The sequence below is a fragment of the Rattus norvegicus genome, chromosome 7, assembly GCF_021556685.1.
Source record: "Rattus norvegicus strain SHRSP/BbbUtx chromosome 7, alternate assembly SHRSP_T2T, whole genome shotgun sequence".
Taxonomy (NCBI): domain Eukaryota; kingdom Metazoa; phylum Chordata; class Mammalia; order Rodentia; family Muridae; genus Rattus; species Rattus norvegicus.
Genome location: NC_141540.1, coordinates 75267856 through 75281456, shown reverse-complemented (window position 1 = coordinate 75281456; position 13601 = coordinate 75267856). Strand labels below are relative to the sequence as shown.

Genomic DNA, 13601 nt, shown 5'->3' with positions numbered 1-13601 from the left:
CTGTGTACTGAGCATGGAGGTCTAAACACCCCATCTCCGTCCAGCTCTGGACTAAGCTGTTCCTATCTTAGCACTTCCTTTCTTCCTTTGGCTCTCCCCTGCTTTGTGTGGTAGATGATGGATCACTTTAAACCCAGCCAAGATCTGTCCTCATCCAAGGACTTCGCCTCCTTTGTTTCTACTGGCTTGTGGTTGGGTTCCAGTAACATATGTTTTCGATGTAATATGCCCTGTCTCCAGCTCTGGGTTTTTAAGCTGTTAATAGTAAGGGAGAGAACAGGAAACAGAAGACGCACACAGCAGTACACACTGGATATACTTTTAAAAGGTGGAACGCACACCAACGTTTTATAAATTAAAATCCTATTTTCTCATTGATATACATTGCAGAGATGCCTTATTTTATTAATTGTTATTGAACCTCATTAAAATATCACCGGGCCCCAATTATTTCAGAATTAGGCATTCCTCAAGTGACCATCCCACTGTATCACAGGGTAAATATCTATCCATAGAAGCCACAACGTGTTCCCCTGCACCATTATATTTAAAAGAATACTCCTAGCATCTTTTATGAAACTGGTGATCACCTTTAGTTTATATGTTTTTCTGTTCCAATTTTAGGAGTTTAAATTAAGTTCAATATTTACACATATAGCTAAAATCAAACAGAACTAAATAATTTTCAGAAAACTTGAGCAGATTTCAGTAAGATGCTGACCACCTATTCCCACCGCCATGGAGAAACCACATTCAGTTCCTTTGGCTCAGCGATTTTCTGGTCCTCATGTGGAGTCAGGGTTGGAGCCCACAAGCCACAGAGCTTCAGTGAAAACGTTCTTCAGGCCCTGTTATGATGCTAGGCACAGCCACACTGGTTTGGTTGTTAACATGTTTGTCTCTCAAAAGATGCTGTCTCCAAAAACTTTGACTGGGGATATTGAGACCAAGTAAGCCTCAATCTTAGGACTATAAAGAAAGGCCGACATAGGAGGGATAGGGGCAGACCCCATGACAACACAGGCTAATCCACGCTTGGGAGAGGTCCACAGTACCCATGGTAATAGCACTGTGTGTGTGTGTGTGTGTGCGTGTGCATGCGCGTGTCATGTGCGTGTAACTTACTTGAGCATGTTTTCTTGTCTACATTAAGAGCAAATCCTTCGTGGCACCTGCACAGGTAGGACCCTTCAGCATTTACACACTCGTGCTCACATCTGTGATTTTCTGAGGCACAGTAGTCCACAGCTGCAGAAAACAACACACATTTAGACTTTAATTAGGAATACAAAGAAGGGCACAGTAGAACATCAGAATACCTATAATAAAAATACAGTTAATATGGTCCCTAAAAAAATCAAGAATCTAGATCAGGATTTCCTTCTGGAAGATAAAGAATATATGGACAACTATACTTAAAAGTCAAAGAAAGGCAAATCAAAATTACTACAAGGCACATTTATTGGACTGGGGAAAATGGAGATCAGATAAAAACCTAGTGGCAGCTATGAGTGTAGCTCAATGAGAGAGCACTTGCCTTGCATTCAAGAGGCTCCAAGACAATCCCCAGTTCTGACCTTGCTTTGTCTAAAGCTTCTGTCTTCCTTTGTATCCATTCTTCTCTCTCTTTGCTTACTGCCATATCATTCTGAGTCTTAAGACTCCCAAGCTAGCGGTCTTGGGATTCTGGGTGTGTCCCACCCAGGATAGCCATGAAGTGGCCCAACACAAAACTATAATCTTTTCAAACATTACAATGATGTTTTGTGTTGTGATATTTTGTAACTCCTGGAGTCTCTGTCTTTGAGAATGGTGCCTTTGTTAGGCTGCTTGCACAGCTTCTGATATTTCACTGTATCTCCGTTTTGAAGGCACTTCCACCTCCACACCATCTCTCCCATCACACTGGCTCCTGTTTGCACATCTATGCAATGACTATACCTGCTTCTATATGCAGATCTTCCAACCTAGTTCTCCAGATGTCTCTCTTCTCTATCTCTGCCCTCCCTGGGCTCTTGACACAGCTCCACAGAATAGCAACTGGCTTTTGAGAAATTGATCCCCTATCTGAGGCTCCTGGCCACAGAGATCTACCTGGTCACCTCACACCTAGCTCCCCACAGAGCTTGGTCAATAGCTGACAAGGGCAGTGGTAAGGATGGTACTGTCAGGATCATCCAGGAGATGAGACTTGGGTCACCTTAGGATACAGAGTTTCTCTTTGCTTCCCATTTTTCTGCTTGACAGCCCAATACAGGCAAGATACTTTGGCATTTTGGTTGTGAGCCTAGCCTTTAGTGGCTGAACTATCTCTCCAGCCCAAGACACGCTCATATGCTAGTAGAAGGGGGTGTTGATTCCCTAATTGGTTCTTGATTGTGTCAATAAAGGAGGCAGAAGCTAATTGCTGGGCAAAAAGAAAAAAGTGGGACTTCTGGGTCCCAGGAGGAGGAGGAAGAGCAGACACAGGGAGAGGGGAGAGGGCTTTCAGCCAGGCTTTGGAAGAAGAAACATGAACAACCATGTAAAGCTTCGAGGCACCTAGGGCACGCAGCCTCTGCCACGGGTGGAGGCTGAGGAGGTTGGTAGGAGCTGTTAGCTGTTGAGATTAGGGGAGGGATTCTTCGCCCAGCCATTGTGTTTTCTGGCTAATTTTAAAATAACAAAACTCTCTCCTAGAGTTTTCCATGTGGGGCTAAGATGGGCAGGAGGAGGAAGAGGGCAGCTGGGGTGGTTGTCGGTGGCTTGACAAAGCTAGCCGGGAGGAACGGGCAAACTGGAAGTGAGGCCTGCCACAGCGATCTCATAGCACGGGCTGAGCTCCTGGGAAGCAGGTAGGCGAGCTGGTGGGAGCGTGAGCTCGGAGCTGGGCCGAGAGCTAAGTCAAGTGCGCAGCCTCCGGGAAAGGAGCAAGCGTGTTTTTAAAATTACACACAACACAGGCTTGTAGGCATCAGCGAGAAAAGCGTCCTTCTTGAAAGAATACAGTGCTGCTCCCTGGCAACCACAGCAGGGACTCACTCTTCAGTAAATGTCAAATTCCAAACTTACAGCAGAATCCTGAGAGAAACAAAGACTCTCTACTACGCTGGGACAATTAGACAATTATTTGGTAACAAAGAGGACTGGGTTCCCCACCACCCTCCAGTTTCCCAAGGGCCAAGCGTTGGCCTCCTGCTCATCTGTCCTCCATGACTCTCACACTGTTAGTTCATTCTGTTTCTCCCCTCCTCAATTAGAACTTTTCTCCGGGCTCCTTGACACTATCTCCATCCTCATAAATGCCCCACTACCACCTTTTCCTTTCCTTTTCTTTTTCAGTTCACAAAGTTTCTACTCATTTAACAATAGGGAGGGGCAAAGAGTACATATCTCTATGGGGAAAAGTATGGTAGAAAATACAATGAATTATTAGCAGTGATTTTCTCGTCCTCTAAATATTAGCTGTACAATAAAGAATTCGTGAAACAAAATAATAATTGCTGGATCTGTGTTGGCTTCCATTTTAGTTGTGTGTCAACAGAATACCCTGCGACTTTGTCATAGTCACCACCAGGAAACTAACACCCCATCCCCAGGAAATAGCTCCAAGGCTTAGGAGACCAATTCCATTTGCCAATCTCAGACGAGGGTAGTTTTCAAACATAAAACATACCAGCGTATAAAAGCAAAGCCACAAGACTCCCAGTACTCCCACACAAGACTCCCAGTACTCCCACGCAAGACTCCCAGTACTCCCACGCAAGACTCCCAGTACTGCCACACAAACAGCAAATGACCGCTTTTTGTTGTTGTCTTTTCCTCTTTCACACACCTAATAATCAGGGTATGCTGGAAAATATGCATTTGAAATACAAAAGAATGAACATAGGCTGTGGAAGGAAACAGGGCATGGTCTCTGAAAGCAATGGGCCACAGAACAGAAAAGCAAGATGGGTCAGGATACATTCACTTCAGCTCAGCTTCCTGAACACCTGCTATTTACCTCCTATCTCTTGCTCTAATGATGAATGAGATCAGGTAAGGGTACTATAGCCAATCAGGAAGGCCCTGCATACACATTAGGGGTTTGCTGATGAATGAGATCAGGTAAGGGTACTATAGCCAATCAATCAGGAAGGCCCTGCATACACATTAAGGGTTTGCTGGCCTGCTCTCCAACTCATCAGTGAAGAAATCAGAGGCCACACCGACCTCTAACCACTCACTCAGGGTGGCGTCCCCAAGTTGGGATGGTGTTCAACTGTGCATCTGTGCTTGCAGCTCGCACTTGCTGGAGACCCCGCCCCCACTCCCCGCTGGCTTTGTGTTTGAGACTGTTTATTTTCTGTGACCGTGGTGCCAATTCAGAGAGTTGAGCCTTTCACTGAACTGCCAGTGAGAGATAAGACTGCCAGTGTCTTTGAGGTCCTACACGGTATTCCATCACCAAGTAAAATTAATGTATAATACATGAGCTGTACAGTTACGTCTCCAAGCTCTGCCCTTCTCAAGCAGTGAACTAGACAGCAATTATATTTACATAGATTATCACCAAGTATGCTTTATGTGGAGGATCTAGAATGAGCAGATACTGAGCCCAAGCAAAAACAAAGTCTTTAAAGTTTAAAATCTGCCTAAAAACTAGACCACAAAACCAAGAACTTAACTAAAGCCCCAAGAGACAATCTGGGCCTTGTGCATGTTGTGTTGTACCTGCCGTCCTTCCTATTGTCAGTGTGCCCTCCCTCAGCACACAGGACTGGAGAGATACCCACCTGTACATTGCTTCCCATCCTCAGCCAGGGTGTAGCCACTGTAGCAATGGCAGACGAAGGAACCCAGCATGTTCACGCACAGCTGCTCACAGCCGTGGTCCTCTGTGGCACACAGATCCTGGACTGAGGCAAAGTGACACCATTAGCTCACAGCTCTGGAGGAGAAGAGCTCCTGGCCATGACAATTCAACTCGACAGCTCTCACTACAGTAATATTAAGTAACATCACACATTTTAATATCTTATCATTATAGAAAATTGAGGGACGAGACTCATAAAAGGAAAATCCACCTGAAGTCTGCTACCCAGAGGCAACCACTGCTGATATTTTAGCATTGAGAAAAACATTTTCAAAGTTGGAATCATATGGAAACGAAATAATTGTATTAATATCAATACCACTTCGAACATAGTTTGAGGGCTCATGAGTTGAGTTGTGAGTGAGAGCTTCTCTGGCTCCCAGAAAGTGCCACTCCTAGCCTTTGGACATGCGTAGCTTCACCAGCGTATGCTAGGCTGGCTTTGTTTTGAGCTGCCTTTGATGGCGTGCAGAAAGGCAGCCACGGAAGTTACTGACTTTCCAGTCTGCTGGAAGCATGCTACTACAGCGGTGTGAGTAAGAACGATCCCCATAGACTCTCACCAAGTGGCACTATTAGCAGGTGTGGCCTTGTTGGAGTAGGTGTGGCCTTGGTTGGCTGTGGCCTTGTTGGAGTAGGTGTGGCCTTATTAGAGGAAGTATGTCACTCGGAAAAGTCTTTGGGGGTTTCAAATGCTCACTCTCAGCCCAAGTACTCTGTCGTTCTGCTGCCTGCCAGTCAAGATGTAGAACTCTCTGCTACCTTTCCAGCACAGTGTCTATCTACATTCCACCATGCATCCCACCAGGACAATCATGGACTGTAAGTGTAAGCTAGCCTCAGTTAAATGTTGTCCTTTTGAAGAGTTGCCATGGCCGTCATATCCCTTTCACAGCAGTAGGACACTGATGAACACACATGGCAAGTCCAGGCACAACACCGAGTTTCAGGTTCCCATCAGCTTTTCCTCTTCCCATACGACTGCAAGCAAGGTCTCTGAAAGCTCTCCATGCGCTCTACTTGTCCACTGCACAACAGACACCAGATGCCAGGAGAGGAGCTAAGACAGAGTACAGGGAGTGACGGAGGAGTGACTGTTCACGGTCTGGTTTGAGTTACCACATACCCGCAAAGTGCTAAGCTGGCTAGTCGTTCACACGAAGTTTGGGAATGTGTGCACAGGGATTCACCTCAGCTACGGGCTTAGGAATGTGTTAGAGGAAGAAAAGGTTAAAGGCACCTTTGGCCCACCACTGACTCAGCCTCTCCTTGGCACAGATGGGCAGACATGATGTGCTGTTTCCTGGCAAGGAGACTGCTTGGATGCCATGGAATGACACTCTACTCACGATCCTGCCGTTAAAATCAGCGAAAGCCAGAGAGCGTAAAGGGGACTGAATGCATTAAAGAGACATTCCTTTGGGTAAAAAGTATCACTATATCAAAGGTGATGAAAACTCAGGTACCCAGAAAGCTGTCAGTCTCTGACTCTAACATTTATACTTGAAAGGAAAAGCCTATAGCACTTAAACAAGGACTGACTTTATCTTCGACTCTGTGTGTCTGTTTGGATGTGCCCACCAGCACAGCTGCCCACAGAGGCGAGCACAGGCTGCTGTGAGTCACCTCACATGGTGCTGAGGACTGAACTCAGGTCCTCTGCAGGACGCTCTTAGTAGCTCGGCCACTTCTCCAGCCTCATTACATTCCTTGTTATTAAAATATCCTGTATTCAATTAGCTTTTGACAATTTTGTACAAGTAATGCTTTCTGGTTCTCTTGATCTTCCTTCTCCCTGCCAGTCTCCTTCCCATATTCATGCCCTTTTGTTCTGGGAGCCACTGAGTTTACCCTGGGAAACCTTGAGTTTGGAACTATCCATTGCATCCTGGGGGTGGAGTTACCAAGGGCTACAACTAAAGACAATGACTGTCCCTTCCCAGGAAATCCATCCATAAGCAAAAGCTCAGCAAAGAAAGGCTGTGCCCCTAAGTCCCTGTGGATCTGTGATTAACTATGCCCAGTCTTGTGAAAGCCCAGTGCAGGGCAACCAGGGCTGTTGGAATAGCGTGATTGCAATGGCTGCTATGCCCTGGAGATAGCATTCTGTAGCCTTTCTCCCATATCCCAGCTCGTACATTCTCTCTGCTTCCTGTTCTGTGATCTCGCCTTGGCCTCAAAGGGGGTGTCATAGCCCCTCCCTCCCTGCCTTTAAATTAAAAAAAAATTATTTCTATGAATACACTGTAGCTGTCTTCAGACACACCAGAAGGGGGCATCAGATCCCATTACAGATGGTTGTGAGCCACCATGTGGTTGCTGGGAATTGAACTCAGGACTCTGGAAGAGCAGTCAGTGCTCTTAACCGCTGAGCCATAAGCACCCTTTTTAGGGATGAGCCCTCAACTGTCCTTTATTCTCAGCACTGTGAACATCCATGGGTCTGTATTTGTTTCACTCACTGTAAAAAGCAGTTTCTCTAACTGTCCCCCCCTGGGGACGGTGACTCAGTCTGCAAAGTTCTTGTCTTGGCAACACGAGGACCCGAATTTGCTGCTCCCCAGAACCCACATAAAAAGCCAAGAATGGTAGCAGATACTTGTAGTCCTGGCAGTGAGACAGGAGGCAGAACCGAATCGCTGACACTCCCGGCTAGCTAGTCTCACTCACTTGGCGAAGACATAGACCAAGGACAGACCCTCAGGCAAAAGGTACATGGCACCTGAGGAATAATATCTGAGGCTGTCCTCTGACCTCCACAGACATGCACTCACATACACACACATGTACACACACATGTACACACACACACACACACACAGACACACACACAGACACACACACACATACACACAAGAACATACACAAATAAATTTATCATCTACTTGGTCTTTGAATATTGTATTGTACTTTCAGATAAACATTTTAAATTGGCAAAAAGATAAAAACTGGTCTGACTCAGCATCTCCATTAAATAAATTGGGCACTTTTTTTTTTACTTTTTATTTTTATGCGTGTGGATGTTTGTCTGTGTGTATGTCTGTGTACCACATCTCCTGCACATAGTTCCCAAGCAGGCCAAAAGAGGGCATCGTATCCGCTAGAACTGGAGTTTCAACAGTTGTGAGCTGTCATAGGGGGGCTGGAAGTCAAACCCAATGCTCTGGAAGGGAAGCCAGTGTTCTTTTCCACAGAGCCATCTCTCTCCAGCTTGAGATGAGCCCTTAAAAAATAAATAAGATTTACACTCTCACATGCTCAGGTCTAAGAAGGAGAATGAAGTCTGAGGGCACATGTTGGTACGTAAGAGACCGGGATAGGCTTGGCATTTGGAGTCTGCTCTGGGAATTCCCTGGAAAGTGACAGGAAAGCCTGGCAAGGATTGCTAACACCAGATGCCTGAGGAACCCAAACTCTGTTCAACAGACAAAAGGGCCATCCTCTGGGGAGAGCCCAGTGATTCCATCCAAACTGTGCTTTGTGCTCCTGCATGTCTGAGAACATCTGTCTCAGACATTCTCAGCTCTGGGGACCTCAGCAGACTTCAGCATAGCTCAGTGAAAACTATTTGTATGAGAACAGTACCAGGGTCCTCAGTCCCAGGCTTCAGTGTGCCTGTCAGGTGACAGCCAGTTTGCCTCGTACTATGAGGAGAGTTGACCTCACACACTGGCTGGCTGTGCACCCCTGCTCGTCCCCTCCCCAGCAAGTATCCTGATATTAATGGTGTATGCGTTTATGTGGCGATGCAGTCACTATGTCATCCTTACTAGACTCTAAGTCCCTTTGCAGGTGTCCAGCTCGTGGCAACAGATGTTCCTAGCCATCTTTGCAGGAGGCAAGAGCTTGAGCCCCTGCTCCAAGTGTTACCTGGCCTCCTTTGAGTCACTAGACACCCCCACACACACACACAAACTAGCAAGGAAGAGCTAAAAAAGGTGAAAACAGGGGCTTTAGAATTTACTTACACTTGCCTGGCTTCAAAATTCTGAGGAAGAGCGTTTGTAATAGCAGGAGAAAATAGCATTTCAAAACAAGCGAACCAGGTCCTTGAGTTGGTGTGTGGTTTCGTTTTTGTACTAAAAGACTTCCCCCTATAGAGCGGATGGAGCAGATGGCAAGGAAATGCTGATTTTTCTCTGGACAGGCCAGGGCTCTGCGAAGTCCAAGTAATAACTGTGGCCTCGTCTACTGAAACAGGATGCTATTAGACATTCTGGAGTCCTTTTAAAAAAACACTGATGTTAGGACTGGAAGATGCTCTGCTAGTCAAGTGCTTGTTGAACAAGCACGAGGACCTGAGTTCAATTCCAAGGCAATGTAAAAAGCTAAGCACAGGTGCTTGGAACCCCAGCACTGGGGAGTCAGAGATGGGCGGATCCTTGGGCTCACCAGCGAGCCAGCCTAGCTTGACTGACAAACTCCAGGACCCAATGAGAGACTCTATTGGTGTTGAGGAAAGGAAATAAAAAAGAGAGAAAGAAGAAGAAAAAGGAAAGAAAAAGAAAGGGAGGAAGAGGAAAGGAAAGGAGAAGGTTAAGGGAAGAGAAGAGCTCCCCCTTTTATCTCCCATTCCACTACACTAACCATAAAATTCACTTACTTACAGTTGTGTGCGTGTGTAAGTGCACACACACACACAGACACACACAGACACACACAGACACACACAGACACACACAGACACACACACACACACACACACACACACACACACACACACACACACCACTCTCCCAATGCCAAGTTACACCCCTGGCTAAAGAGTAGGATTCAGCAGCAGTGTTTGCTAAACATCCTCAAAATCCCCAGAGTCAAGAATCATCAAAACCCATGAAAAAGAAAAACTCCCCATGATCCTCTGAGGGGAAAGTACAGACTTCTCTTGTGACCTGGGAGCCCAAGGCTCAGCCTTCTCTCTCCAGACCCACATGAGAAAGCAGAGTGTGGTAGGACCAGGAAAGATTACTGTTCCCAGTCCCAAAGAATTATCCCAGGAATATCGAGCTTGCCAGTTGGCTCTATGTGGCTGTTCTTTCACACTGTGTTTAGAATGTCGGGATTTATGACCATGAGTGATTTGTACTGACCCAAGGGAGACTGTTGAGGGATTAATCTTATTAAACAAAGACAAAGGAATAAACGGAGACTGGGCTCTAACCAAATGCCTTCTTGTTTTCCTAGCATTGATCACTTCCATTTGAAAAACAGTACAAATGTTTTTTGGGCAACTCCTTACGCTTTTGAAAAACATCTTTTTTTTTTTTCCTTCCTCACAGCTTGGAAGGACTTCACTGAAGAGCGATAACCCACTTTGAGGCATGGAAGAGACCTTGGCTTTGGAGTTCCTGTTACCTTGGCACACCCTCCTGCCCTCTCTGCCTGGTGACCCAAGTATGGCTTACCACATCAGTCAAGCATCATTTCTTCCACAAGCCTGTTCAAAGACTTCCTCCGCAGGGTCCTGCAGCTATTATATATACCCTGGTTCCGGAAAGGCTGGCTGTGCGTCTGCCTGGCCCAGTGAACACAAACTGGTTCGTTCCGCCCAATTGCTCAGAGCCTCCTGCACTGTCCCTATGCACATGTCTCATAAATGTTCATGGCTGAAGAGACAGTGACTGTTGGATCTATGCGGCAGGATCCATAAAGTCATACCGTGGGACAGGTCTTACTTAGGTTTATCCAGGGGGAGAAGGGGATGGGGATACAGAAGCTGCCTCTGGGTGGTGGAAAGAAAACAGGAAAGAGGGGAAGAGGAACAGGCCTTTTATCCAGAATGTGGTAAATGCGCAGGAGGAGGACATGTGACACTAGGTAGCAATGGGAATTGACTCTCGGCAACTACAGATGACATGTCCTGTTGTAGCCAGGCCCCTTGGGCTGGCCATGAAGGTGCCTGATTGCTACCAATGACAAAGGTCCACATCCCCTGCCTTCCAACAAAGATGTTCCTAACTCCCCAAAGCCCTTTCCCCCAACAGAAATAGGATCCAGGAAAGATGAGAGAGATGAAAACGAACTTCTGTACATCTTCATGCTCATCCTCAGCAAAAACACACTCCTGTCTGAGGATAGGGACATGGAGGTACCGGTCTCTAGTTGAAGATACCAGAAAAGCTGTCATGATGAGTAGAGAATCTGCCTGCAACCTGCCAATAATGCCTAGTACCAATTACAGTGCCGGACACGTTGGAGTTGCACAAGTCATTGTTGGCTAGAAAAATAAATTCACACCTGTGTCACACAAACACAGGCTTGCTGTGTGTCTCTAATTTATTTTTGGTACATGGGCTGCAAGCTCAGCGAAGGCCTGGGCCAACGCAGAAGTGTGGGCATTCCTCTGGGGCTGGGATTGGTCAAATTGTGAGCTTCATGCCTCAGGCTTAGATGATGCTGTTGGTTTGACCTGATAGCCTCCTCTCTTCCCACCCCAGAGCACTGCCACATGGTGGGTGCTCCTGGGCAGGAATGGAAAAGAGCCTTACTGTTCCTTAATTTCCCTTCAGCGAAGACAATTTTTCTGATTAGCAGATTTTTTTTGCCCTTGGAATTGAAGATGGTCACAGAAATTTGGACGTCATGGGTATCCTCCCACTTCTGTGTCTTTCAAGCACAATCTACTCTTTGATACTATTTGCTATTGTTCTTAACCTCCCCAGCTAAAAGGAGTGGGATCAGCTCAACCAACCATGATAAAATGCCACCTGTTCTGGTGTCTGCTCCAACACAGTACAGCAATCCACTCTGGTCTCTCCTCTGCTCAACTGTCTTAGGGGCTTCCGGCTGCTCTAGCATGAGATCCCAACCATCCAATGTGAGCAGAGTACCATTCAATCACTTGACTGCTCTTCAGTTTTAGCTAATGCCTCTCCACTTCTCTTTATCCTTCAAATTAATATTTTTCATGCCCTAAGACTTCTGCACATGCTGTTTTTTTTTCTTTTAACCTCAAATGGCCATAGCCCTTCCTTGCCTGCTTTTACCTGCCTGATTTTTTATGTATCCTTTAGGGTACATCTTAAAGTGTATTTTACAAGGGCTGGAGAGATGGCTCAGCAGCGAAAAGCACTGGCTGCTCTTCCAGAGGGTTCCATTCCCAGCACTCGTGTGTGGCTCACAACCATCTATAATGGGCTCTGAGTCCCTCTTCTGGTGTGTGTGAAGACAGAGCATATATATAATATTTTTAAAGTATGTTTTCCAAGGAGACTTCAGCTGCATTTGTCACGTCCTCCCTCACAGTTTCCCTCTATAGTTTTCACAGTTATAATTTAATGCTTAATTTGTAAATAACATGAACCTGTCTGGCCTGTTGTGCAGGAGCAGACAGGTCCTTATGCTTGCTTGATCCAGCAAGCTCAACTACACAGCCTGATACCTGGCATGTGCCAGTGAAGGAATGTTTGTGAATGACAGAATTATTCTACTTGTTCATTCAAGAAAATTCTCCATTATATAAGGAAAACAATGGTGAATGAAATGGACCAAAAAAAAAAAAAAGATGTAAGGAAAAAAATTCCATTGAGTATCTAGTAAGGAATTCTTTGGTGTGCTGGAGTCAGCTCATCTAGAACTGTTGACTGGCATTTCCTCCACAGAGGTAGCTTGAAATGACCATGTGAGGAGTGTTTATATCAAGGAGGTTGGCAAACACTGCAAACCAGAGCCTTTTCCCCTAAAGAGATGGCTAAACACCTACCAGCACATCACTAATGAAGGATCGCAACACTATCTTGTAAGCAGGGAGTAAGGCATGTTTAAGGACTGCTACCACGTGTGATGGTTTGGCCCAGGGAGTGGCACTATTAGGAGATGTGGCCTTGTTGGATTAGGTGTGTCACTGTGGATGTGGGCTTTAAGACCCTCATCCTAGCTGTGTGGAAGCCAGTCTTCTCCTAGCAGCCTTCAGATGAAGATGTAGAGCTCTCAGCTCCTCCTGCACCACCTTGACGATAACAGACTGAACCTCTGAACCTGTAAGCTAGCTCCAAAGAGTTGCCCTGGTTATGGTATCTCCTCACAGCAGTAAACCCTAACTAAATGATGTGACAGAAAGGTGGCTTTGCTGAGGTGACTCTTTGCAAAGATGTGAAGAGATGATATGGAAACAGTCTCGCCACTGAGGATAGCAGTACGCCTGTCTCTTCTGCAGAGCAAGGGCTGAGGCAAGCAGGTGGAATATCGTCTTTGGAGGCAAAAGTGGCCTTAGCTGGGAGAGTTCAGCAAATGACCTTCAAGAAACAGTTTTCTTTTGTCTTTGTTTTGGATTTTTATTTGTTTGTTTTGTTTTTATTGAGATGTTTCTCAGTGTAACAGAGCCCTGGCTGTCCTGGAACTCACTGTGTAGACCAGGCTGGGATTAAAAGGGTATTCCACCACACCCAGCAAGAAACAGCTTTCATACAGCTCAAATATTGAGTGTAGAAAGTACCCTGTTAACAGGGTTAAAGGAGATAATAATAGATGGAGGAACATGTGGCCTGGAGCAGGCTTAACAAACACACACTCCTCATTTCCTAAGTCTTGAGACAGGATGGAGAAAGGTCTACATGACACAGGCACGACTCTAGAGACAAGATTTGCCCAAATCACAATTCCATAAAGATGGTTTCATTTTATTGGGTACTTGGGGAAGCTTCAGACATGGGTATGACACTTACAAAATATTTTAAAAGTATCTTTGGCTACGTTTGGGTTGCTAAATTGGTCCGATACTGCAAAATTGGCATTTCGAAGCTTATAACAAAAGGTCTGGCCAAAT

The 13601-nt window shown here is 45.9% G+C and overlaps 1 protein-coding gene across 3 annotated transcripts in view; it reads right to left on the bottom strand.

Moving 5' to 3' along the window:
- Matn2 (matrilin 2) overlaps positions 1-13601 on the bottom strand; it is a 149609-nt gene that overhangs the window by 53348 nt on the left and 82660 nt on the right. For all 3 annotated transcript variants that reach the window (NM_001427155.1, XM_087556505.1, XM_087556506.1), the window contains exons 5-6: positions 4758-4880; positions 1126-1248 (exon numbers count right to left, since the gene is read on the bottom strand). In NM_001427155.1, coding sequence (NP_001414084.1) covers positions 1126-1248; positions 4758-4880 — 246 coding nt within the window. The remainder of the gene's footprint in view (positions 1-1125; positions 1249-4757; positions 4881-13601) is intronic.